General features: G+C 41.8%; 1 protein-coding gene and 1 long non-coding RNA gene across 2 annotated transcripts; one reads left to right on the plus strand and one right to left on the minus strand.

Moving 5' to 3' along the window:
- The first annotated feature begins 179 nt into the window (after positions 1 to 179).
- ubald1a (UBA-like domain containing 1a) lies at positions 180 to 26,127 on the plus strand. Its single transcript, XM_020083567.2, has 6 exons — positions 180 to 456; positions 1,097 to 1,156; positions 16,503 to 19,916; positions 20,073 to 20,176; positions 21,540 to 24,691; positions 25,108 to 26,127. The coding sequence occupies exons 1-3, from the start codon at positions 349 to 351 to the stop codon at positions 16,815 to 16,817; spliced, it is 483 nt and encodes a 160-aa protein (XP_019939126.1). The 5' UTR covers positions 180 to 348; the 3' UTR covers positions 16,818 to 19,916; positions 20,073 to 20,176; positions 21,540 to 24,691; positions 25,108 to 26,127.
- On the minus strand, positions 20,808 to 22,730 carry LOC138406025 (uncharacterized). Its single transcript, XR_011239688.1, has 2 exons — positions 22,592 to 22,730; positions 20,808 to 21,735 (listed from the first exon to the last, which is right to left on the minus strand). It is a non-coding gene; the product is annotated as an uncharacterized lncRNA (long non-coding RNA).
- Positions 26,128 to 26,308: the final 181 nt, after the last annotated feature.

A 26,308-nucleotide genomic window follows, 5' to 3' on the forward strand; every position in this document is an offset into this window, starting at 1 on the left:
TGCGGTGAACCATCGTCGGATTACGCGTCGATAAGCTTTCAAACCGGGGCCGATCACACGGATAAAGACGCGCCGCTCCGAGACCCTCCGCTCCGGGCATACAAATCCCACCGGCCGCGCTCTGCCCTGATTGGCTGCGCCCTGCTGTCAATCACGCCACGTTCCCTTCCACTACCGCTCCTACAGTAAATATTTGTGTTTGCTCAACCGGCTGTAATGGTGGACGACTGAAGGCAGGGGAGCGGAATACAACTGGGGCGAAGAAGAGAAGAAAACTGAGAGAGGATCGCTACAGAAGAGAGCTCCAGAGCCAGCCGCCGCGAGTAGGACACCGGGCTTCGTCGAAAAATGGATGAACTCAAACATCAAGTCATGATTAACCAGTTCGTCCTGACGGCGGGTTGTGCGGCAGACCAGGCGAAGCAGCTTCTGCAGGCGGCACACTGGCAGTTCGAGGTAAGAACATCACGACAACGAGGAGAAACAATATAGCGAGGAAACATGGCGTCGGTGTGTTTACGTTGCGAGCGACCGTAAGCTTTTAATGTAGCCTAGCTTAATATTACCCTGCCTCTGGCTACTGTTTTTATTAAACTAACACAAAAACAAAGCGGCAGTGTTAGCCCTCTGCTGTGTGTGTGTTTGTGTTTTTTGTGTGTGTGTGTGAGTGTGTGTGTGTTCCTCCCTGAAGCCAGAAGTTTGTTAGCTGTATTTAAAGTATCTGTTTAGCTTTAGCCAGGCTAAATCAGCAGGGGACACACAGGCATGCGGCGGGGCGAAGCGTACAGCCGAGCACATCCAATTAGACTTTACTCCAGATTAAATGGAGTAATCCGACACATGACAGCGGCGAACAGGCGAGGCCAGCGAGGGCTATTACGCAATAAAGATGACCACCGTGTTGTATCGACTAGCCTACTAAACTGTAGTCTGAGGCGAATATAGATCCAGCTCCGAAAGATCCGGTTTCTAAGCTCGTTTATTTGTGTCAACAGTGAAAACGACCGACGATCAGACGGATTCTGTGTCTCTGACTTCATGTAAAACCGCCACACGCATAATAATACAGTTAATCCTCTGTGTGTTTTCATTGTAGACTGCCCTCAGTGCCTTTTTCCAAGAAACAAATATTCCATACGGCCATCATCATCAAATGGTGAGTTCAGGAGGGAGGAGGACGATGGTGGAGGAAGGGGGGTTGTGTGTGTATATATATATATATATACATAAATATATATACATAATAACACGCTTTTTAAACGCTGTTCATTGTCCTGTTTCTTCAGTTCTATCAATCATACTTTTCAGATGGTGTTTCTTTAAGGCTGCTGTGTTGCATTGGTCGGGATGGGGCGATAAACGGCCCTTATAGGCCAGCAGGGATGATGTTGTACTAACAATAACAAAGCACATGTCGGCCATGTTGTGAGCTTCCAGAAATAAACACAGGCAGGCATGCAGCTGCAGCAGCAGCCACACTGAGGGAGAGAGGCACACTCACACACTGTAGCTCTCTCTAGTGTGTCTGTGTGTAGGGGGGGGGGGGTGAGAAAGAGGGAGTGGAAATGATTAATGTCGATATATGAAATTCAACATTTTCATTGGATCAACAGAGGTGCATAAAGGAAGGAAGTGCCTCTCATTTGCTGGGTAGAAGAGAAAAAAATGTCTGTTTCCAGGAAGAAGACAGCCACTTCTTACAAATAGACCCCTTGTGCTGCTGCAATTGCCATGGGTAATTTGGTTGTTAGTGCCCCCCTCCCCCTGCATGACACGCATTGGGGACTAAAGAGCAGACTAAATTGGTAAAGAGTAAACTGGAAGGCGTTAGGGCAGCAGGAGACTTTCAGCTGACATACACACAGACAAGGGTTGGACATTATGAAACACCAGCAGTGTTTGGGCTTTTAGCAGCAGCCCACTTTGGCAGCACACAAGCCTTTGTTTGCAGCTGCATGCATGGCAGCATCCAGCAACAGCTGCCTTCCGGAAGAGTCAGACATGGATGTGAGGGGATTTTTGGATGAAAATTGTTGATCATTTATTGAGGCTCCCTCTCTCTCTCTTTAAAAGCTCACTGTTTGTCTGTGTGTGTTTGTGCAGCAAAGCTTGGCATCAAACATAACAAAACATTTTATCTTTACATTTCCAGAGGAAAAGGAGAGAGACTGGTGTAGGAGGATTTTGTTTTTTTATTGCTTTATCTCAGTGTGTGTGTGCCATTTTATATCCTCGGAGTTGGGGCAATATTGCCAGTCAGCATAGAAATGGCTCACAGTGAGATGGATCCCTTTTTTAAAAATCACAGCCTTATTGTAATAAAGAGAGTCAGACCCTCCTCTATGATCAAATCAGTAAATAACAGCAGCCTCTATTTAGCTCATGAAATGTGTCACTTCAATTTAGAGAATAAACTCTCCGCAAAACAGGGCTGAGCACGATTGCTGCAGACACTGATTAATGAAAGTCAGGATGCGGAACATCTAGGAGTGTTTGTGATGTTATGGTTAGAGGCAGTTTCTTGAGGGTTTTTTTTTACACATGCTGATATGGCCGTAGGTCTCTGTTTTCGCTTGTGTAATTCACATGCATGCATCTGTATCTTGTGCATGCACAGAGTGGGTGTTTGTGTGTGAGTCACAACAGTACAACAGCAGGGCAGCATGTCCAACCTTCCTGCAGCTTATCAGACCGCAGTGTACGTTGGTATACAAATCTAATCCACTTTGCTTGCTCTCGCTCTCGCTCTTAACTCTCTCTCAGCGTCTGTCTCTCTCTCTCGCTCTCTCTCTCTCTCTCTCTGTCTGTCCTCTCTCTTTCTTCCGTTTACAGTAAACGGGAATCGGTTTAAGTTACAATTCTGTGATACAAAATGTTGCGTCAGTGCTTTGTGTCATAACACAAAGATTGCTATTTTGGCTAGAGGCCTCAGTTCAACACAACCCCGGTGGCCCCAGCAGATCGCCTGTAGACATGCAGTTCTTGGCAGCGGGGCATGTGTGGACGTCATGTAGGTCACTTGGTTTGTGGATGCTGCTCAGCGAGCTGGTATAGGCCATTGTCTTTTTTGAGGCCCAACACAATGTATGTGGCGCTCAGTGTGGGGGTACAACCAGATCACTTTCCCATTCAAATTCAGGTTCCTGGGAGAGAAACCATCTTGGATTCCAAAGTGCCGTTGTTTTAATAAATACGTTTCATCACTAAACAAAACCTGTCTGGTGGGGATTTGTCCGATTTTGTTTAAGTGCACTGTTGGTTATACATCATTTGTGCATTGTATGTCACAGGTTCGTGCCTTGTATCGAATATCAAATAGTGAGGTTAGCCGGTCCACTCACCAGTACAGTCTTTTGTAATGCTGTGAATGCTGTAGGATTTAGCTAAAGCTCCTGTCATTAACAATCCTGGACCGTGGGGAGTGCCTTTGCTTTGGCACATGACGAAAAAGAGCTACAATCTCTGCACAGGCACGTATTTAGGCCTGTTTATTTATTTTGGCTGACTTGGGTTTATGCACGCAATGTGTGTTTCAGTGAGATCCACTTATGAATGTTGCCTTAAAGAGAGTTGTCTGTGTATCACTGTGTTTTTCAAATTAAGTCACCAATGCGTGTATCTACAGTATGTTCTCTGATGGACACCTAGGCCCTAAGCTCAGACCAATCTCATTTCTGTTTCACACAACCCCTCCCTGTCTACTCCCAGTTTTCTCCTCCACACACACACACAAACACACACACACACCCTGCCCACACGAACACGGCAACCGCACCACATTCCTACAGGATGCAATGCTTGCACCGGCCCAAAATGTCTCTTTCTTTACTTTTATACACTCTCACTCATCTTACCTCCCTCGCCACCACCATTTCTCTCTCTCTCACGAAACATCAGAATTCAAATTGCTGTTCACATTTCCTGTCGAAGAGTTTTTCTAAACGTGTCCTGTCCCCGTCCTCTTGTTTTTAGCCACATACTCAAAGCAGCTGCCACCTTCACAATGTGTCGGCCTGTCCACTCACACATGGAATTTCCATGCATATTCCAGGGATGTTTCAAGCACATTTCAAGGCATCGGCTCTGTAAAGTCTGAGTTATTTCTGACACAGTGTTTACGATATCTCCTTACACAGTTGGAATGCCAGCTGTCAAAAATCCTCTCTATCTATGTACACTTTGTTGCCTCACTGCAGAATAATAATAAAACGAGAATGCATATTTTGAAGAATGGAAAAAAAAAAAAGTATGGTGCATATAAATGATAATGATGATGATAATAATTGTTATATTGGCAACTAAAAAACGAAATATTTCCTTCAGTCCTTATGCTTTTGACTGCTCAATCTGGAAATAAATACTACTGACAAGTCACTGTGTGCTCACACAATGTCAGTGTTTCCATGATTTACATCTCTTCATGTGGGGCACACACAGGCACAATAAAGTGAATGAATCCTCATGTGACCACAGAAGAGGAAGTAGCCGCCACTGGATGACTTCCACTGTTGTCTGGGAACATGTGACTAAGCTTGGAAAGGAGCGGACTAAGCCGGCAAAGCCTGGTTTGCATGTGTGTAATTTCTGCTGGAGTTATGACTAATAAAGAAACGGCAGCGAGGTCGTCATGTGGCAGCCCTGCAGTAGAGTCAGGACTGTGCTGCTGAAAAGTGTGTGGTGTTTAGTAGGTCAGGTTAATAAAAATAATCCACTTAAGAAATATTTCACATTCTCCTTTCCCACTTGAATAATTTGTTCACTTTCAGTTTGTCTGGCTCTTGCACTCACTCTGATGTGCTCTTGTATTGAAGTACAGACAAAGAAACACTCTTCTTCTCTCACAAAAGTTCCATTACAATATAAGGAATACTATCCTGACTATGTGGATGAGCCTATTCTAATGTAGATGAGTCCCTTAACAAATCATAAGCAGTAAGTCAATATCCACTCATACTGTATATTTTGTCTTTCCTGCTACAGAGCACAGTCTTGCCTCGACACACATTCGGCAACACACAATCATGAAGAAACAGCTCCATAGTTTGAATTATCATTTTTTAAATTGTGTTATAATTAACATTTGCTACTGCCATGGTGCAGGAGGTTGAATGAAACTGAGATATTTATGAAGGGCAACCTTCAGCTATGACTGCTCTGGTGTGGTGACGGGGCAGAATGGTATTGGGCACCGCGGGGCGAGTGATAAAAGTGGGCATGAGGTTGTTTTTAAAGGCTGTTTCCTGGCACTATGAACACCCACCAGGAGAAAGGAGGGTTTTATTCTGTGCGTTTGTTTATAGTAACTACAAACATTCGGTTGTGGTGTCTGGGTGTGGCTTAACAAAAGGATTTTTGAAAGTCAAACTCTCATTCATGTCATTCATGTAAGATCTCATCCAAATTAGATTTGAAGTGTGACGTGCTCATGCGGAAGAGCAAAGCTATAATTACCTTCACAAATCATGGCGTGACAACATGGACGACTTGCTGCTTCTGTTTCTCTCTGTCTTTACTTCTGTTTATCACCACACTGAGCTGTGGAGAAAAGATAACGTCAGTATATAAAACATACTTGGATTGTTTCTTAAGCTGCTTTCAGACATGAACTCCGCAAAATCTTTGGAAAATTGGCTCTGGACATTTTCCAGCCTTCGCCTTTCACACGAAGAACACAGAACACAGCACGAGGTAGTTCGGGTCAGACGCTTTCACAACAGCAGGAAAATGTCCAGAAAATTGAGGCGAGGGGTGACGCCTGAGTGTAGAGCTGGTGGGAGGCAGGATATGACTTTTAAATTTCACTGCGGAAATCACATATTTTGTTACCAGCATGTCAACATCGGCATCTCCCCTCATCACCAAAAGCTTGTGATTATCGTAGTCTTTCCACTTAGACATCTTTGTTGGCAGTTTTTGCATCATATGCATGTTTTCTGGACATTGTCCTGTTGTGTTCTGACATGGCCTCACTCGGACGTTGCTTTGTGTCTCTGTCTCAATATAGATAAGCTGTTTCTCTTTCTTGCTGCAGGAGTCAGTAAGTGTAGAATGAGGCGAAATCCAGTTTATTTTCTCCTTCTGTTTGGGTGTAATTTCATGAGTTTATATGTGTCAGTGTGTGTGCGCAGTTATAATACCCTAAGTGTGTGTCAGATTTCAGAGTTAATCATGTCTAGATCTGGTAATGATGTTAATGGATGTGCATGCATTGGTGTCTCTCTCTCTTTTTCTCTGTGCACATGTGCGTGTGTGTCCTGTGTATTGTACAGCCATGCCAGGCAGTTTGCCACATCTGAAGAGGCCCGGCCTGTGCTCTGCATGTTCCAGCGTGCTGCCCTGCATGTTTCCAAGAGCACAGCTTCCCAGAACTCTAACCACACACACACACACACACACACACACACACACACACACACACACACACACACACACACACACACACACACACACACACACACACACACACACACACACAGCCATGTCCTCACACACCCAGACTTTGGCTCAAGGGACCCAGGGCATTGGGAATCCATGTGGGATGGCTGTGAGGACCAGATGTGTTTATGAACGCTGGAGTTAGATTGGGTTTCACACTGATTCTTGGAGTCACGGAGTACACTTGAAGGCACACAATGGGTTCAGGCCTATGGCCCAGGGAACACAAACAGCACATGGGAACCATGTCTGTTGCATAAAGAATGAGTTGTCACATTACATCTCACTGGCCTGTTTTCTCAGGTTCGGCTCACATACCAGCTGACTTGAGCATTGGTCCGTTGGTCCCTCACCCTGCTTTCTTTGCTGCCAACTTCCACAGCCTTGTCCATTCCTTTCCTGCTCACATTTATGTCCCTTGTCCCCTCACTACTCTTTGACACTGAAGGCAAGATATGTAATAATTGCATTTTGAAGGCCAACATTTCTATTTTGAGTTTTTAATTTAGGAATCTGCTGCAACAACCAGCCGTTTGTCACAGCAACACTGATAAACTTTGATTCAAGGTTTCACATAAAATCCCCACCAGATAGTGCTCAGTGGTTTAGGTTGAAACTGAAACTGACACAAATTAGAAAACGAATAAGTTGCATGTTAGGTGAAAGAAGACCTCAAGTTTGATCAGAAGTGTATGCGTAGCCTTAAGAAAGATATCTTATGTAAAGCTAAACCTGAGCCTTTGCACCGCAACTGTGTTTTGGTCTTGCTCGCGTTGACCTTCGGCCCAGTAGTTTCTCTTGCCAGCCTGTTACCAGTTGACAGCACTTTTTCTAGATAAGAGTGGGCCACTGAACACCTATTGTTAGCCTGTTAGCCCATTGTTGTGACTGAGCAGTGCAGTGTGAGGATTTGGTCGATTAGACCACATGCCCCGCTCCGTCCCATCACCCAGCTGCTTTCTATTTCTGTTTCTCCTTCTTCTTTCTCAGTCTCTTTCCTTTTCATTGTCCAGTTTCAGAAAAACATAGGGAAACAGAGAACAGCCTGGCTAATGATCAGCCGAGTCCCTTGTTAGCTCAGATCCAGCCTTGGCCCTATGTGTATTTGTGTATACAGTATTATATACGGGCTCAGCTGCAAGAAGGTGGGTTAGGGGGTCAGAGGTGAGAAGGGCGGCCACTTGAAATATTCAGCAGCACCTGTCGGCCTCCTTCATTTTGTTCAGGAAAGAAACATCTACATCTGACCCCTGGCCAATATCTTTAAAGGCACAGAAAGCGTCTTGTCTGGTATTGGTGTGTGATGCAGTGACAAAGTGACACCGGTGCAGATCGGCAGATTTCCACGTGCAGCCCTAGAGAGCATGTTGGTAAACAGATGGGTGGAAGTCTAGTCTGTTTTTTTAACAGTACAGAGTATCTCTCAAATATGTTGAAGACTTTGTAGTATTTGTGCAAATATTATTACATTTTATTGCAGTGTCAAACCTCCAGTGGAACCTATGAGTTTTCAGCCTTTTCAAAGGTAAATGTGTTCAAGTGTAAAGTCCTAATAACAATTAACATATTTTTTTTATTATAGTAGCCAATTACAATGGCTATATTTATATGTAATTTCCAGAAATACAAAATAGTGCATTTCCATTGATAAAGACTAATGTAAAACTAATGCTGCTTTTAGTATTTGTTTGATTTTATATTTAATTTGTTCTCAAACTGAATATCAGGTAAGCTAAAGTAAGGCAAATCTATTTGTATGTAACATATACAGAGTTCATTAATTGTGCTTTAAAGAAATAAAAGGAGCATACAAGTAAATATCAGGAGTATTACAAAACATTTAAAAGGATAAAGATTAAAAAATATATAGAAACAGATTATGTTTAATTTAAGTGCAGGATCAAGTGATTTAAAAGTGAAGGCATCGGAAAATTGAGCCATACACATGTAAGTATAATATATATATATATAAGTATGGTTAGCATAGTTGCCATGCTACAGTTGTAGGTCAAGGCTGCATTTGAATCGAACTGCAGCTCCAAAACAAAAAAAGCAGTGCTACGCTACACACTCACCATGAGAGCACTCGCCTTTTAAATATTTATCAGGTGAGCAGAGTCTTGTACAGTTAATGTTTTATGTCGTCTGGTTTCTCTCCCTCTTTACATTTTGTTTCAGCTGCTTTCACATGCTTTTGATTTCACCTCGTTCTTTCACCGTTTGCTCCTTTTTTTCACTCATTTCTCCCATTGATGCTGGCGTATAGGTAACATATTGAGCAATAATCTCCTAGTAACCTTTCAGTTAATCAAGCGTTCTGATTTGATGTAAATTAAGCATTCTGAGAGAAAACTCGACTTCTGCACACCTATTGGCTGTTCTACTAAGCAGCTGCACATGCACGTTCCTTGAATGGAAAGCCTGTCCTGAATCAGTGGTGGAAAATCCTAGAGGGAAGGTCTTATTCCAGCATTTGGAACAACTACGATCTATCAAAAATAAAGAGTCGGACAATTAATGCAATGAAACATGCTCGGGTCATCTGTCAAACCTTCGGTTCGAGCACAAATGCTCTTCTGATAATGAAACAATCATCCTTTTAAAATAGCCACAATCCATGTTTTTTCAGTCCTCACAGGACATCGGTCAGAATCAGCCCTGCATTACATGAATGACAGCATTAGCATCAGATAAACAGTTTTGTGTTATCCTTAAATGGGAAGGTTTACTTGTGGCACCTGTGTGGTACATTTACCTTAACACTGCCAATATACAAGTGGTTGTTAGAAGAAGTATGATTACATTTTCACTGCTGAACAGCCTTCTGAGATGTCTTTTAAAAGAGCTCAGCAATTTCAATGGAAAAAGGATTAAGGTTAAATGACTTTTTGATTGACTGGGGTCCATGAACACTGAAGAGGCTGCTGGAGTCGAGACTTGTTGTGTATAAGTTATGTTTACATGATTTTCCACTTTCAATTATCAACTCACGTGATGATGTAGAATATGTTAAGTCTTCTTTCGGAGAATAATTCATTTCACAGAGTTGACTTCCACGTTTTTTAAAATGAGAAACCATGAACTTTAAAATATTACCATATTGACATTTTGAGGTGTGCATGCCAGCCAAGCCACCAATGCAGAGACCTCTTCCTGTTTTTGCAGTCATAGAGTTTGTTTTAATTTTGCAAGCTCATAGATGAGCTAGAGTGAAGAAACTGTTCCCGACAGTCTCCCTGAAAATTCTCTGTCGACTAAAATCCACAAATTGAAAGTCATTTTCTTAAAAAAATAAGGAAATGGTCCAAAAAAAAAAAAAAAAGAAGTAGATTTCAGGCGTTATGTCTCAAACATAAACCAGTACATCCTGCTAAAATTAATTTTGTCCGGTTAACCAAACAGAAGATTCAGGTCTAGTTAGTACAGTGGGATGAGAATGGAGACGTCAGGCGGTGTGCATCACAGTCATACTCGTGTCTCACAGATCTCTCAGCACAGTTTGCTGCAAGTGCTGACAAAGAATGTGTGATCTGTACGAGCAACAGACGGAAGAGAGAGAGAAGTGAAAGAACGATGGAGAAGGTGGGGAAACCAAATGTTTCAAAGGTTCACTACAAATTTCACAACAGAGGAAATGAAAGAGAGAAAAGTAGCTGAGGTTCCATCAGTCACATTTTGTTAATTTTGATCCATGTGACAAACTATTAGAACACTAAAAAAATATATATATGTAGTAGATTAAATAGTAGTAGAGTAGTGAAATAAGGTTGTATATAGTTTAACAGTTTTTATTTAAAAGCACAGACCAACAGTCAACCTTTGCAAGAGCTTTGTTTGCGAAGGCAAATTGGAAGTTGAAATTGAATATATTAACTTTTAACAGTTTAAAGTCTGCTAAACCTAAATATACAAATATGAATAAATGCTAAACTCTTAACAAATTTACACAATAAAATCACATAATAAATAAAACCGTGCCCAACTATTATAATTTGAAAAACTAAATTGCAATTACTCCCCACTGACGGGGTCAGGGACACCCAACACATTTGCTGCATGTCCCGGTGGCGAATGCTTTCACGTGAAATACAGCCGCACTTTCAGCCGTTCAGCTTCAGGAATTTGATGTTGTGTCGATTCAAGTTTGAGGGAGCCACGAGCTAACCAGGCTAACTTTCCATGCTGCCAGAGCCATGTAGAGAGTTTGTTGCCAACAGAGTTAAGTGTAATGTTTACTTGGCACGTGCAGTGATGTTTCAGTTGTCTGTAGGCAGGGAAACTATTTTAGTACATAGCTCAAGCTCTGAAGTCTGCGTCGTGATTTGGTTTGGTAGGAACAGATGCGTGATTGCAACCGGATTTCAGCGCACAACCCTTTTCAGAAACAACTTAAGCAAAGACTTTGAATTAAAAGTGATGCATGTGTTCAGTGGTTGGAAATTTCAATGAATTAAACATAAAAGTTGTCTAACGTGTTATCTTCCTCCATTTTATGTTGTATGTTTTAGCTGAATCGGTAGAAAAAATCAGATCACCCTTAATTTATTGCAAAAGTTGGCTTAAAATTCCTGTGACAGCTGGACAGGAACATCCAGAAAGTGTGAAATTAGATTAGTGTGTGTGTGTGTGTGTGTGTGTGTGTGTGTTCAGCACTAAGGTACATGTTGCGTGGAGGAGTTCACTCTGGGTCATTAAATTTATCTGTCTTGGACCCTCTGCACAAGGATCTAAGAGGAAAAAGAAAGCTTCTCTTTGGAGCCTGCACGTACACACACTTGATGTTGCTGAGGAATGTGGTTGGTTTCACTGGAAATAACTTCAGCTCATCTGTTTGTGGACAAACATACACGTATGTACACAAACGGAGGATTGTTTGAAGGTTGTGGAGCCCCACCACAGCCGTAAGTCCCCCCACCACTGGGCCCAGCAAACAGGCTTGAAGAGAGGGCGGACAGGGCCGGACCACTGTGGCCACCGCTGCCACGGAGTCGGGCCTGCCTCAGCTCCGTCCCATTAACAGGAGATCTGTGCTGCATCCTCATAACAACCGTCCCCATGACAACCTCTCTGTCAGCTCTGTTTTGAACACAAACCGTGTCTCGCTGTCTTTTTTGTTTCGCCCTGTCTCTCCATCTGTAGACCTTGAACAAATGGCTGCTGTAACACATTTTCTGATGTGGTTACACAAACAGTTTGTCATATTGAAGGCCCTCACCTTGACACAACTGCTGTTAACATGTGCCTGTGTTTCTAAACACTGTCTAACCTCACAGATATTCCTTTGGTGTTTGTTTTTCTGCTGTTCTGACTGGGGATTGAATTTAAATGATCCTGCAGGCTCATTTATAACCGACTAACAAAGCCCGCAGTCTTCTCACATTACATCTTAAGGTGTTTTTGAGAGGAGACTAGAAGTCGACAATTTACTGTGACACAGTACAGTGACATCAATTGAGATATGGAAGCAGGGTTACCTCAATGGACCTCTGGCATTAATCCTGAAACGACATGCACTCTTAAGGCAACAGTAGCTGCATGTGCTTTTCTTGATGTCTTGATTCTGCTCACAGATACGGATGGAGCTAGAAACATCATTTTTTTATTGATTATTTGATTCAAACACGTGGGATTCCAAGTCATTGCTATCTATCAAATATAACACAATCTTAAATATCTGTGTTATTTATGTGGAAATAAATGCTTTATAACCAGAGGAAGGAAAGAAATGCCATGCCCAACTTGTGTGTCTGTTGACTGAGATTCTAGGGCTGGGTGATACTACCAAAAATCATATAAACATACACATTTTCATATCCCTCGAAATTAATAATAATCACAATTGTTGTTTCTTCCCAGTTTTAAGGCTGATTTTTATGTGGTTCTAAACTTGTCTTTATGGACAGAGGATTTCAAAACATTTTACAAAGTAGAAGTCCATCATTTATGTGCTTGCGCAACACATAAGCAATATATTGATATATATTGGACTTTTGTTGTATTGCTATGATGAAAATTATATTGGGATAAATATAAATATTTTTCTTCTTAGCCTGCTTTTGTACATTAGTTTCGTAACTGCTCATATGCTCGCATATATACACACACATTGTCTGCATGTGTGTGATGCAATAGCATGCAGACACTCTTCACGTCAAAGTGTGTGTGTGTTTTCTCCAATAAATCATTAACCCTCATGTTGTGACTGCAGAAATCCCACATTGTCGTTGGTCTGAGAGCCAATTGCATTTGAACTTCGGTCTGCAGACATGTGTCACCGCCTCAGAGCGGCGAGTTAATCTGTGACTCAGTCAGCTGCATAATGCAAAGGAAGGGTAAAGACACAGTGCCCTGCGTACTGCTGCGGGAGATTTTTAATCTGTGTGTGGGAAATCCAGACGATATCAACCACAGATTTTCTCTGCTCTGGCATCAGACAGGTCATGTGCTCTAATACTGTCGGCATGACGCTTAAACATGAGTTCAGATTGAATAAATATACACATTTTTCGGTAATCTTTGGTAGTTCTTATCACACTACTGTTAATTAGTTAGTTGCTATTAAATAACTGGGCGAAACGTCGTGATTGACAACTGAGATTTCCTCGCAATTGGTCGAGCATGTGTATCGAGAGAAAACGCTACTGCAGCTTGCGGAGGAATTAAAGAGGTGTCGTCGATCTATAGTCATTTTTTTTGCAGTGAAAGATATGTTTTTTCTTTGTATGTGGGGTTGCAGTGTACTAACACTGAAGCCGACTCTACCAGGCTCTGCTGAAGCTTTATTACTGACAAAGTGTCAGATAAGCAGTTGGACCCAAACTTTGGCAGAAGACAGCTGCTGTGTCTTTGGACCAGATCCTCTTCCCGGTGGGTCGATAGCGTCTGCGTCTCTTCGTCTCTGTCCAAGGTCCCCTGCTTAGACCACAGACATATACAGTAGATGTGTTATTTTATGAGTGGAGGAGTGCGAGGTGGGATTTTGTGAAATGCACACATGGTGTTTTGAAGTTGGTTTTGTCGTCAGCCTCCCTCTCTTCGGTCTATGTGAAGCAGAAGCCACAAAGTACAGATCTGTGAAATGTGTTGTGTCTTTCAGCCGACTGCGGGTGTAAATTTATACCTGCTCATGTATGTATGTGTCCATGCATGAGAAAGTCAGATGTAGAGGTCTCAGCGGACGATCTGTAGGGTCATGTTGTCAGCATTTTTGGTATTTTCTACTTGAGAGCCACTGACACACAGAACACAAGGTTTGAGAAATCCAACCAGTAACATCCACTGATGCCCACCAAGAACAGGAAGCACCATGGAGGTCACCTCAGCATTCCAGGGTGTCTCTTTACCGCAGGAAGTGGCCTCAGAGACATGAGCCAGCGTTCCCTGTCAAGAGTGCACAGTGGACACGCTCACCTTTCATAACAGCATGCCACCCTGAGAACCCCTGGCCCAGCTCAGGCTGCGTTGTTCGCAGGACCAACCTGCAAGCCGCAGCATTTTTAAGGGGCAGGGTTGTCCAATTACACCTCCAAGGGAGGAATGGCATCCCTATCACTCTGTTTATGTATTTTTTTTCTCCTGAAGGCTGCGTGTCCGCTAAGTCTGAGAATCGTGGGTGACGGAGCCAAGGGTAGATTAGATACCACAGGTCCGCCTGTCTGGTTGTCAGCAAGGGAATGTTGTTTTTCAGCTTTTCCTCCTCTTCAGCACGATAACATGCAGTGCTCATGTGTGACTGCAGCTGCTGTTCCCAGTAGTTGATTCATGGAGTCTATGACTCCCAATTCCAGAAAATACAACCCCCCCACACACTTTCTCTCCTAAAACACACAACCTGAAGCTGTAGGAAATGTCTGGACATCGTCGAAGTGTAGAAGAAAATCACATTTTGAGGATGAAAATCTTGGACATAATCACAATCTAACTGGTTAATAAAGTAAAAAGCTGTGTGTACTGAGGAGAAGGGGATTTTTAATTTGTGAGTATTTGTGATCTTAATAAAATCCTAATCCTTGGAGTTGCCAAACATTTTTCCTCCACTACTTATTCTCAGCGATTTAGGATTATTTTGCAATGTAAGGTACCTGTCCTGTTCACGTCTCGGCCCAGGCTCTTATTTTTAGATGCCAAGCCTACTAGCTAAACGTAGCACCACCTCTTCACCGCTTCCCTTTGGAATACTGGAGGTTGTTGTTTTCCTGGTAATAAATGGACAGGGACACAGGAGAGGAAGCAGGGCACAGAGCAGCGGGTGCGGGTGCCGAGTTTGTGACGATGACGACTTTGACAATGAAGTTGTTCTGTTTTCAAACAGCCAAACATGTTGTTCGCATTGACATGCTAGCTGTAAGGTGTCAGGTCCAGTGTTGTTTTTGGCACACGGGTGTATTATGTGAGCTCGAGGTGTGTCACTGAAGGAACTCCTGGCAGCGGAACAATAACAGCGCTGGCACAAAGGAGGGTCGGAGCAGGTCAGAGCTCAGGAGAGCGTAATAAGACTTAGGAGACTTGGTTTGTGTCTGTTTCCTCAAAGCAAAATTAGCTGTTATTCTCTCAGTCTGACCAGGTTTCTCTTCTCTGCTAAAATCAGAAACAGGAAGTGGATGTAAACAAAGCATTTTCACCACCAGGCCCTTGGGGGGAGAGCGCCTGGGATTCCCCTACATTTCCCTTTATTTCAAACAATCTCTTTTATCCACCTTTTAACAATGTTAAAGTCTGGTTTTCCTCATGGATGTTTGTAGAATACCATTGTTTGGTACAGTGTGTGTACATGAGATAAAGATTTCTCCACTGATTGTCATCTCAATGAAACAGAATGTGCTGCAGTCCCATGACAAGCTGCATTGCACAAAACCTGCAGCCAGTACTGTACATATTTTTGTCTCTTGTCTATTTAATCAATACATCTCTCTGGTGCTTATTGTCTAAACTAGGGCCCATTCCAGGGCAAAGAAAACAACAATAAGTTAAAGCGTCACTAGTGTACAATCTCCTAGAATAATCTAGAATAGCACTCGGTGTAGAGCATACCACAGTTAAGGCCAGACACTCCCCTTCAGTTCAATTGAACTGCACCAAACTTCACACACTCATAAGTCCCCATAACCCATGAAAATGTAGGAATTATTTACTTTGAAATCTACGAAATATATATATAAAAAAAATTTAAAAAACTACAATGTTTAAGAAAGTGGAAACCCAAATTCTGGATTTGGAGCCACACCAAAGATTAAGGAGCCCTTCCTTGACCCACACGACATCCTTCCACCAAATTTTGTCATAATCCTTCTGGTAGTTTTTGTGTAATCCTGCTTACTCTCATACAAACTAACAGGGGAAACATAAACATAACCTCCTTGGTGCAGGTAAAAAAGTGGCCACTCATAAGCTTTGACAAACTGGGCACAGTTTTGTTTCATAACTAACATACTTTATAGATTATAAAAGTATTGCCAGTTAATTATCTGTTGATTTACTGATTTATTACTCGACTAATAGTGTCACATCTAATTACATCAGTCGAAAAAAGGTACTATAGTAACAGTGTACAGGGTGGATGTCTACTTTAAAGGTACAGTGTGTAGAATTTTGTGATATCTAGTGTGGAAATTACATGTTGCAGCTGAACACCCCTCACCTCACCCTCTCCTTCCAAACATGAAAAAGAACCTGTGGTAGCTTCAGTTGTCATAAAAACTCAAAAGGTGTTTAGTTTGTCCAGTCTGGACTAATGTAAAAAACATGGCGGCCTCCGTAGAGAGGGCCCCCTCGATGTTAATATAAAGTATTTAAATATAAACGGCCTTTTCTGGGGTAAAGAAAACTACAATTCATACAATTTAGATGAAACAAACTAGTGAAAACATCATGATAATTATTTTATATTACATTTCTGCCAATAGTTCCCTTTCACCTAAATCTTACACACTGGACCTTTAAAGTCAGCCACTACATAAATCATTCGTATGAAACACTTTGTTGTGACGTCTTCCTTATATCTTTCGAAGTCTTGTTGTGTTTACTGTTTGGATTTTCATTAATTGCTCTCTGTCCTTCCTCATTCCCAGATGTGCACCCCAGCCAACACACCAGCGACACCCCCCAACTTTCCGGACGCGCTGACCATGTTCTCACGGCTGAAAGCGTCCGAGAGCTTCAACAGCGGCAGCGGCGGCAGCACCATGACCGCCTCCATGGCAACCTCTCCCCCGCCCCCCCAGGTCGGCGGCTGGGGGGTCTCACCTAATGTGCCGCAACCACCACAGGGACTCTGGACTCAGGGGCAGCCCCCCACGCAGCCCTGCCCTGCCTGGCCCACGGGTGTAAACCCGCACGGGGGCACTGAGCAGAAGGCTAGTGTAGCGATGGAGGCAGAGAGATGAAGGGACTGAGAAGCCCCCTTACCCACCCCCCCCCCGAGGGAGGGAAGGAGATGGGGTATGAAAACGGGGAGGGTGGGAAAGGGTGGGAGGAGATATTGGGTAAATAATATGGGTTTTGGTCTTTTTTTCCCAAAAGTCGGATTGACGGACAGGAAGAGATGGAAACTACGCAAACCAAGAAAAACTCAACGAGGACAATTTAAGAAGAGGAGAAAACCAATGCAAACGTCGATACAAAAATAGAAAAAAAAGATACGCACACACATAGTAATAAGAGAGCAACTGAAATCTTTGTTAGTTTTTTCCTAAGTAAATGCATAGATAAGAGAAATATTATTGAACTAAAAAAAAAACAGAAATTTAAAAAAAAATTGTCACGCCCAAGGATTCTATGTGATGTTTAAGGACATTCAAGGCAGCAAACTTAATTTTCTCTTTTTTTGTTAAGGTTTTTTTCTTTTTTTTGTCTTTTCAGCCAGTGTGTTTTTCTGTCACTGGTGTTCTGTGTTTCTGCAACTGTCTGTGCTGCATGAGGAGAGAGGAAGTCGCAATGCAGTGTTTTTAGATTGACTCAAAAATCATCACGCACTTAAAGTGTGAGTGTGTACGCATGTGAGCGGGTGGTCAAGTTTGTAATCAAAAATGTACACACACATACACTCATACAGTATATATTGACACACACACACGTCTGGAGGAAACACCTCCATACTGTCATCCCCATCGTCAAAGGTGGGACTTTTGTTACCTCACCTGGTGGTCACCTGACTTCTTTCAGCCAATCAGGGATTTCTTCTTAAACCAACCATTGCCACCACCGACACAGGACATGTTTTTAAAGGTTTCTTTTCTTAAAGGCAGCAGCCGCTCTCTGGTTTATGCCAACTGATTTTTGCAGCGATGACTTTTTTCCTGACACAGTTTTAAAAACGGACTGAGACTACAACTGTCCACTGGAGATTTGGGTTATTATTTACAAGAGAAACAAGCAGTCGTGGTTTTAATGTAATATATCGTTTTTAATGCTAATTGTTCTGTTTTTGTTGAAAGGGTTGAGGGAGGAGGCTTTGAACTCGGGTGGGACTTCAGGTTGATTTTTTTTTAAGAGTGAATCAAACGCACCTAAAATGGCCACATATTTAAAAATGTAAACAAAACACGACTACTCCATCTTTGTAAACAGAATTGCCACTTTGCATGATGTGTTCATAATGTGTAACATCTTTTGTAGCAAACATACATGAGGGCGAGACACGACTATGGGAGGGGTTGGAGTTAAAGACGAGGGAGGGGGTGGTTGGTGTTATTCCCAAAGCAAAAAGAAATGCAATAGTGCAAAGTGTCTTGTTTGATATGAGTAACAAAACAGAGGAAAATGGTTTTGGGGCAGCTGGGGGAAGCCCACCACAAGCGATTTGGGGACACTACAGACTACTTTCAGATATACAGTATATATATATATATAAATATATATACCCTCAGTTAGTGTACTACAGAGGGGTTTTTACAACGTTTAGGTTTGAAGTTTCGACCAGTCCCTGGTCCATTGATACTGCTGAGGGACAGTTCAGGGATGACCCTGACATACGGCAATATTGGAAATGCAGGGTCTGCCCCTTTTTTTAGTTTGTCCTGTTTGGATTATTTTTTACATTTGTTAAAAGCAGACAGAGTAAGAAGAGATATTTTGAATAGTTGAGGGTCTTTTTTTAAAAAGATGATTAGGAAAAAAAATTATGGATAATAATAAATAACCAACTTCCTTTTTTATTGTTTAGATTTAAACTAATGTTCAAGTTTATCCTTTTTTCCATGCTTCATACTTTATTTGGTAAAATCAGAGCGTTTCTGGGTGGGCCTGTTCCTAAATGGTTTCTCATGTATGTTTCCCCCCTTGTATGACTGTATGAGACCATTCCCACAATATTTGTGGACTACCTGATAATTAACTTATCATTTTTGTGAACCTAAATAAATATTGTATGTCAATCTAATGTGCATGCTTTACTTGGGTGTGTAACTATGGGCACTATACAGTTTTATTAGGGTGAATAGGATATTTTTTAAAGGAAGGGGTCACACATAAATTATCATATAGGGGTGTATGTGTTTGGTCCAGGTTTCAATCGTGTTGTGGGGACTAAAATCTCTTTTACAAGGTCACATGGGGACTTGTCTTCCTTATGGGGCCAAAAAACAGGTCCTCTTAACATGAATCATTAAATGTTAAGGTGAAGACGTGTTTTAAAGGTTAAAGGTGTGGGTTAGGCCATAACTAAGGTTAAAATTAGCTTATGATAATAGTCGATGTAATAGTCCTGTAATTGTTTCTGGGATATTTTTGGAAGAGGAGATACCTCGTCCATTTATAGACAGTCTATGCTAATTTGTTTAGCATTGAAAGAGGTGTTTCTTTGTGTATGTCATGATGAAAGACTGTGTGTGTATCTGAGAGAAAAGCAGAGCTGCCAGAGCAATGTGTTAAATAATGACACTAAGAAGATGGATGCATCATAATCTCATGCTTGGCTACCTCTCAGCAGGGCGGATTTAATATAGTCACCCAGGCAGACTCTAAAATCATGTTCTACAAACTTCTCTGTCTTTTTCTGCTCCTCCATCTGTCTTTCTCTCGCCCTGTGCGTCTGAGAGTTAAGCAGTCTGTCTGATGCTCGGCAGCCGAAGATGGAAGGGCCGCAGATAAAAGCCAGTGTGGCATAGCAGAGGGAGAAAGGCTTTAGAAAGATTGACTGAAGCTCTGCGACCATCGCCATCTTTGCCTCTTTTAGACGTAAACACAAACACCAGCTGCCCGCATGCACAAAATCACCACCACTTACACACACCCACATGCCGGTGGTGTAGTACTGGTGGTGAAGGAGGGTCACAGAGTTCTCCATGTCCTCAGCTGCTTCTTCCTCTGCAGGAAATAAGAGAGGATCCCTCTGCTGATCACTGTGTGCCACTTCGAGCTGCTGTGTGTGAGTGTGTCAGAGGGCTCGGGTGAATTTCGACAACTTGGCACCGAGCACCCCTCTGCATCCGAGCATGTGGGAACAGGAATAGCAATAAACACACAGAGCTGCTCCAAGAAAATAAGTAAGTGGAGACTCGAGGCCGCCATCGCTTAATAACGATGATCTGATAAGTTAATGATAGCACTGCACTGCTTATTCAGACAATGCTGCGGCAGGCCAACGGCAAAATAATCTGCAGACTCCCTGTTTTACTTTGGTGATATGTTTAACTTCCCAGTAGAATGCCATCGTGGTCACCGCTAATCATCTTCTATCGACTCCCAACTGCTGATCTCAACAAAACATAAATCACTTCATGCTCTGACGTCAACACTCGGAACAGTAAGTACAGATGTTTTCATCGTCTCTGTTGTCTGTTGTTAACACGGTGTAGGGATACAAGTCTGTTCAGTTTATCTTTCAGACAAAACCAGGTTTTCTGGGTCAGTGCTCGGTGTGGACACAACACGGCGTCACAGATGGCTCACCGTCGGTACACCTGTCGTGCTTCTTGTGTAAACATCACCACGTTGGTTTTCTACTGCAGAGCACTCAAGAGATTTTTGCAAATTAGTTTGACCTTCATTTTTATGTGTTAACTGTATTTTCTGTCAATAACATGGGACTACACTTAAGGAGGATTTCTAGCCTTTCACACCCAAGACAAAAAATTATTTTGAGCAAAATATAAATGCAAACCCCAGGGATGCACATTTTTTTGTACAGCGCATCTTTAAAATTTAAACACTTCCTCCTTCTATCCAGAAACGAAGACAAAACATCCCAGATATGTACACTGCCATCTTGCTCATTCAGAGCCAGAGTAGCGATCGAAGATGGAGATGCAGTAGCAAGGTCCTGCCGATACATACTCACCCAATCATGATGTTTTATCCCATTTTATTTAGAATCTAGTTAAACTCGTACTTACCAGAGGGTTTGAAAAAAACTACCTAAAGTGACAGAGACCATCTTTTAGAAAATCGAACAATCATGTCGTCCATCTTTATTTATCTGTGGTCTGAATGCAAATTAGTTGCTACAAAGGGCAAGACTCACTTTTATTGAGAGATTTACAGGCTACTAGCTTGGGGCCTCAATCAAATTCAAGTTGTGTTTAACCTGGGAAAACACTTGTGACTCAATTCTGATTATTTGCAATTCTTTGCTCCTGTTGCTAATGAGCTAAAGAATGTTCATGATTACCGCTAAAAAATAAATAAATGTGATTTTGTCCGTTTAACTGACGAGCTGCTGATATTTGACTTGTTTTTCAGTCATAAAATAAACAAGTACACTCTCATATTTAAATTTTTTTAGAAACACAAATGAAACTGAAAGGGTTTAGAACTGTTTAGCTAAGACCATAGGAAAGCAAACTCTGTGAATGTGTTTGCCCCGGAAGAACGGTGCCCTGTTTGAAACACTGTAAAAGCTGTGGACCTGTTTTCTCAGCAGGCATTTTGTCATAGTAGGAAAAGCTCAGATGTTACTGATAACATCACATGATGGCTCTGTTCACTTCTAGTGTATCGGTGAGACATGACAGCGTGGCAGTGAGCCAGTATGCACAACACACCCTGAAATTGAAGCAGCCAAACAGAACTCAGCCATCGTTCATTTTACCATTTACACCTGAGCTTTACTTTTGCATGTCGGTATCATTGGCACCAAGCAGGACAGAGATTTATTGGCATTATATCAGCAGGTACAGTCAGCTCTGCAGGGATGACGGACAGGGTGTGCAGGTGGGGGGAGGACAGAGGACACTGCGCACTGTGTGGAGGTGGGCAGGGGAGCAGAACGGACACAGTGACATTGGGTGTGTTTGAAACCTGGCACCTCACCACCCCCTTTCTCATCTACAGGTGGAGGCTCCGGCTCTACCTGCACCGGACAAGCTGCCAGGAAGCAGCAGCAGTGGGAGAGAGGTGACACACACACACACACACACACTAACACACACACACACACACACACTTGAAAAAGACAGAAAGAACTAAATATTTTAACTTTAATCATTATGAAGGAAATGTTTATTGCACAATGTAATAGTTCTAATATAATAATACATCCAATTCTGTCTGCCATCAGGTACTAAAACAAAGGCTTGAATTCGATTTACATTCATTAATAAACAAGGGAATAAGTGTGAGAATTAACTTTTCTCAGGAGGTGGAGAACAAAATTGAAAAAAAAAAAAAATTCTCCAGGTGCCCAGTACACTAGTTCATTGAGAGGCTGATGTAAGAAAAATCAATGAATGCAGCTTTTTGATGGATATTGGTTTATTTTAGAAAATATATAAACATAATATGACAGCGATTCAACACCACTAGTGTCAGTAGCTCCCTGTCTGTGTGTGTGTGTGTGTGTGTGTTTGTACAGCTTTCGTTGTGAGGACCAGCTTTAGCCTTTAACCTATGGAGGACATTTTTGTCAAAGTGAGGACATGTTGGCCGGTCTTCACTTTGTGACCCCCCTTTAATGGACTGTTTGAGGGTCAAAGCTTGGTTTTAGGTTTAAGGTTAGAATTTAGGTTAGATTAAGGGTTAGGCATTTAGTTTGGATGGTTAGGGTTAGGGGCTGGGGAATGCATTATGCCAATGAGTTTCCTCACTAAGATAGCTGTACAAACGTGTGTGTGTGTGTGTGTGTGTGTGTGTGTGTGTGTGTGTGTGTGTGTGTGTGTGTGTGTGTGTGTGTGTGTGTGTGTGTGTGTGTGTGTGTCTGTGTGTGTGTGTGTCTGCAGTGAACCTTTGACAATGGCTGTGTGCCATTTGAGCCACTCTGCAGTCTTGATGCTGAGTTGGACACAAAGCCAGCTTTATCTCTGCTCTCACTGTTGTATCAGTAGCAGATGCATAGCTATGGACTTAGCAGTGACACACACACATGCACACACACACACACACACACACACACACACACACATATGTAAACCTCACCCTTACCTTAATCAATGACCCACAAATCACCTCTTTTGTCAAATTGTAGACTTGACTTTTACCCCCAAATGTACCCAATGAATTGGTCACACACACACACACACACACACACACACACACACACACACACACACACACACACACACACACACACAGTAACAATAGGTAGCACTACAATGCAGATGACTACTAAGACTGGAAGCAGAGGGGAGATGGGCATACTGTGTCCCACGTCATTCCTAACTAACCAGTTAAGGTTAGATTTAAGTCATGATAAGTCTACAGGAAATAAATACAAGTCTATTTAATGTTCCCAAAAGTGTGGAAGTACTTCTCCTTCTTTGTTTAGTTTATTGGTGGGTCGCAACAAACATCATGCTGCATTACCACCACACACTATGTGTTTCAATATCCTACTTCTTATTCTTCCCCATCCGATACTGTATCTCTATTACCCTTGATATATTACAGCTTCTCCTTCGTCGTTTGGTCTAGTGGCAGATGGAAACATACTGTTTTGTCCAACCTCACATAATGGAGCATACAACCTATTCCAATGAAATACTATTTCCAGGCTCAGTTCTTCCGCTCCAAGTTTTGCAATTTTCCTCTTTAGCTTTTCTCATTCTCTAACATACTTATTGCAGTGAAGCTTTCACTGACTCCTCCATTTGGCATCAGTGTATTATTAAGTCTAGTAGTCCTATCCTCAGCCTCCTTTTTGCTGTCCTCACTGTGCTCGCTTCCCGCTGTACTGCATAAAGTTCTCCTTGCGTGAGCTACATTCCAGCTATGCTGCCATTCCTTGATAATGTTTTCTTTGATTGATGTTTTTGCTTCCAATTTACTAAGTGAAATGTCCATGACTTCTTCATGATTTAGTGCTTTCTTAGCCAATAAATAATTGCCGTATAAAAGTAGTCACTAAATCTTGCCTACTGTTAGATGAAGATGACTTTAATGGCATAAATGTTCAGCACAAAATAACCTTCTTGATTTGTGACTCTTCTACCAATTTGAATGCTGCCACAATCACTTCCATCTCCACTCGGTAAACTGACAAATGATCCAAGGTTCTCCTGTTCACTGAAACTTTCAAGTCTGGCATACTGAAACCAAAACCTGTTCTTCCTGTAACAGGATCTTTGGATCAATCTGTATATAGTGGAACAAATGTTTTCTATGATGTTTGCAATCTTACTTCCACCAAAACTGCTATATTGCCACAGTCTTTACGTCCTTACACTTGTTCCAGAAAACTGTACAGTAGGGATATAACTTTTCAGATTTAATGACATGTCTCTGGCTACTTTTAACCTGCTCCACGCAAAACACACCCTCTCGGCCCCTTCACTCTCCCAACACGTACCTTTGTTGTTGGATATCTATCTTCAGAATGCCCCTGAAGATTCAAAGGCATTTCACCCACCTCAACCTGAAGAGCAAACACAGGGGTCGATTTCTTGTTCTTCTTCTTTGTTTGATTTATTGTTGGGAGGCAACCAATATCCCCTGTGTTGTCCTCCTATGAAGTGTGGTGGGGAAAATGTTGCCTTTGATGTCACAAGCTTGTTTTTTGTATGATAGCTTTTATAATACCTTTATGCTATAAATGCCTCTTGTTGCAGTTGGTTGCCACCCACCAATAAACCAAGCAAAGAAGAAGACATTTTGCAGATCACATTTCTGAAGAGCGATAAAGACACTTAGAAACTGAAGATGTGCCACAATTGTACAGTATTATTCGGAATAATACATTTTGCAGAGTGTTGCTACAGGGCAGCACTCCTAGCACAACCAGATGACATCACCACATTTCTCTCCAAACATGTGGATGAAATTCTTGATTCCAGGGATGATGACTCTGCAGACCCCAAGGAAGTGATCTTTTCCTTTGAGGAACAATGGGGTACGTCAAAGTGTTTTTTTAATAAAGCTATCAATACGTGTCTCAGACTAAATATGCAGGAAACTGCAAAATTCTAGCTAATTATGGTAATATTATATGATTAAGGACCCCCTGTGCAAACTAAAGAAATTTACAAATTTCTCACATTCGACAAATGAGGATTGAATCATTTTTCATTTATTTATTCATTCATTTATTTACTTATTTATCCATATACAGTTGTCAGCAGTTGTTCATGGAGTCACAAATATATATATCACATTTTCTCAGTCCGTGTATGTAGTTGTCTTATTTAAATGGTTTGAAATGAGATAATAATCAAATGAATGTATCTATCAAACATTTATTAATTGATCTTTCAAATGTAACTGATTTATTTATTTATTTAATTTTTATTTTTGAATGTTTGTTTGCAGAGAGAAGTCATTTTCAGAGGATGGGTAATAAGACCTCATCAGCTCCAGAGGAAACGTTGGTATTTAAGCCCAGCGTGACCTTTCAATCTCCTACGTTCCCTACAAGTGCTCCTGCCAGGGTCAAACCAAAACCAGTAAAATCACCATCACAGGAAGAAGAAGAAGAAAAGACACATGAGTACACACAAGTCAGGCCTTGCAATGACAGGGAAATACCTCTGTCGCCTGTTTGGCACTTGCCACCAAGAAGGCTAAAGAGAATTCCTGAGCGAGGCTACAGGGATGCATTTATCTGCTCTTGCCCTGACTGTCCTTATCATGACAAAGTCAAAAAAGAGTCTCTAAAAGTAGAGGAGCCAGTTCCTCTTGGCACAATACCCACAAAAGGATTTGAAAACAAATGCAAAGGAAGGTTTGGTTTTCTATCTCTCCAGCGGTAAATCATGCCAGGATCTTGGAAACACGACGGCCGAATAACTATGAAAGAGAACAAGTAGCTTCACAGCAGACATGGGGCCACGGACGGCACAGCGGATTTGGTGCAAGTGACATTCCAACTACTTTAGTATCTTTGCAGGAATCAAGAAGCGTTATTAAGTCTCACAAAAAACATTTCAACAACCGGAAAATTGAAATTCTTCCTATTCAGTGATTCCTTTTGTAATTCGAAAACTAACCTAAACAGAAGTGCTGTGAGACTGTTTTTTTATGGGTTTTGTCTGGGTTTTCCAGTTCTCCCTTTTTTTTCTAAAGTATACCATCTGTTTCAATTTCACTCTTTTTGACATGTGTACAAAGTATGGAAAACTCATACATATCTATGTACTTGCATACTTTCAACAGTTTGCAGTGGTTAGTGCTGTTTCTAATGGAAACAATGTGGAAGCCACCAAGGTTAACATTAGTGGAAGCAGCAAACAAATTAATTATTTTACTTTCCCCATTTGTCCTTTTCTCACTTTGCTGACTTCATTATGATGTCACTTCAGTTGGTTAAATAAAAACATTCATACAAGAACATTCCTGATAAACCTGACATCAGTCCATTGTGTTGAAGTTGGGTCTTCTAACCAATCTGTGTGTGTGTGTGTGTGTGTGTGTGTGTGTGTGTGTGTGTGTGTGTGTGTGTGTGTGTGTGTGTGTGTGTGTGTGTCTTTTTCTCTTCCATCTATACGTTCTTTACAATATCACCATCCTTCTC

This window comes from Paralichthys olivaceus, chromosome 21 (genome assembly GCF_024713975.1).
Source record: "Paralichthys olivaceus isolate ysfri-2021 chromosome 21, ASM2471397v2, whole genome shotgun sequence".
NCBI classification, from domain to species: Eukaryota; Metazoa; Chordata; class Actinopteri; order Pleuronectiformes; family Paralichthyidae; genus Paralichthys; species Paralichthys olivaceus.

Bases quoted from the DNA above. Each gene is read 5' to 3' on its own strand.
- ubald1a (XM_020083567.2), top strand. From the start codon at position 349: ATGGATGAACTCAAACATCAAGTCATGATTAACCAGTTCGTCCTGACG. The intron at 457-1,096 runs GTAAGAACATCA...TTTTCATTGTAG, and splicing joins CGGCACACTGGCAGTTCGAG to ACTGCCCTCAGTGCCTTTTT. The intron at 1,157-16,502 runs GTGAGTTCAGGA...CCTCATTCCCAG, and splicing joins ACGGCCATCATCATCAAATG to ATGTGCACCCCAGCCAACAC.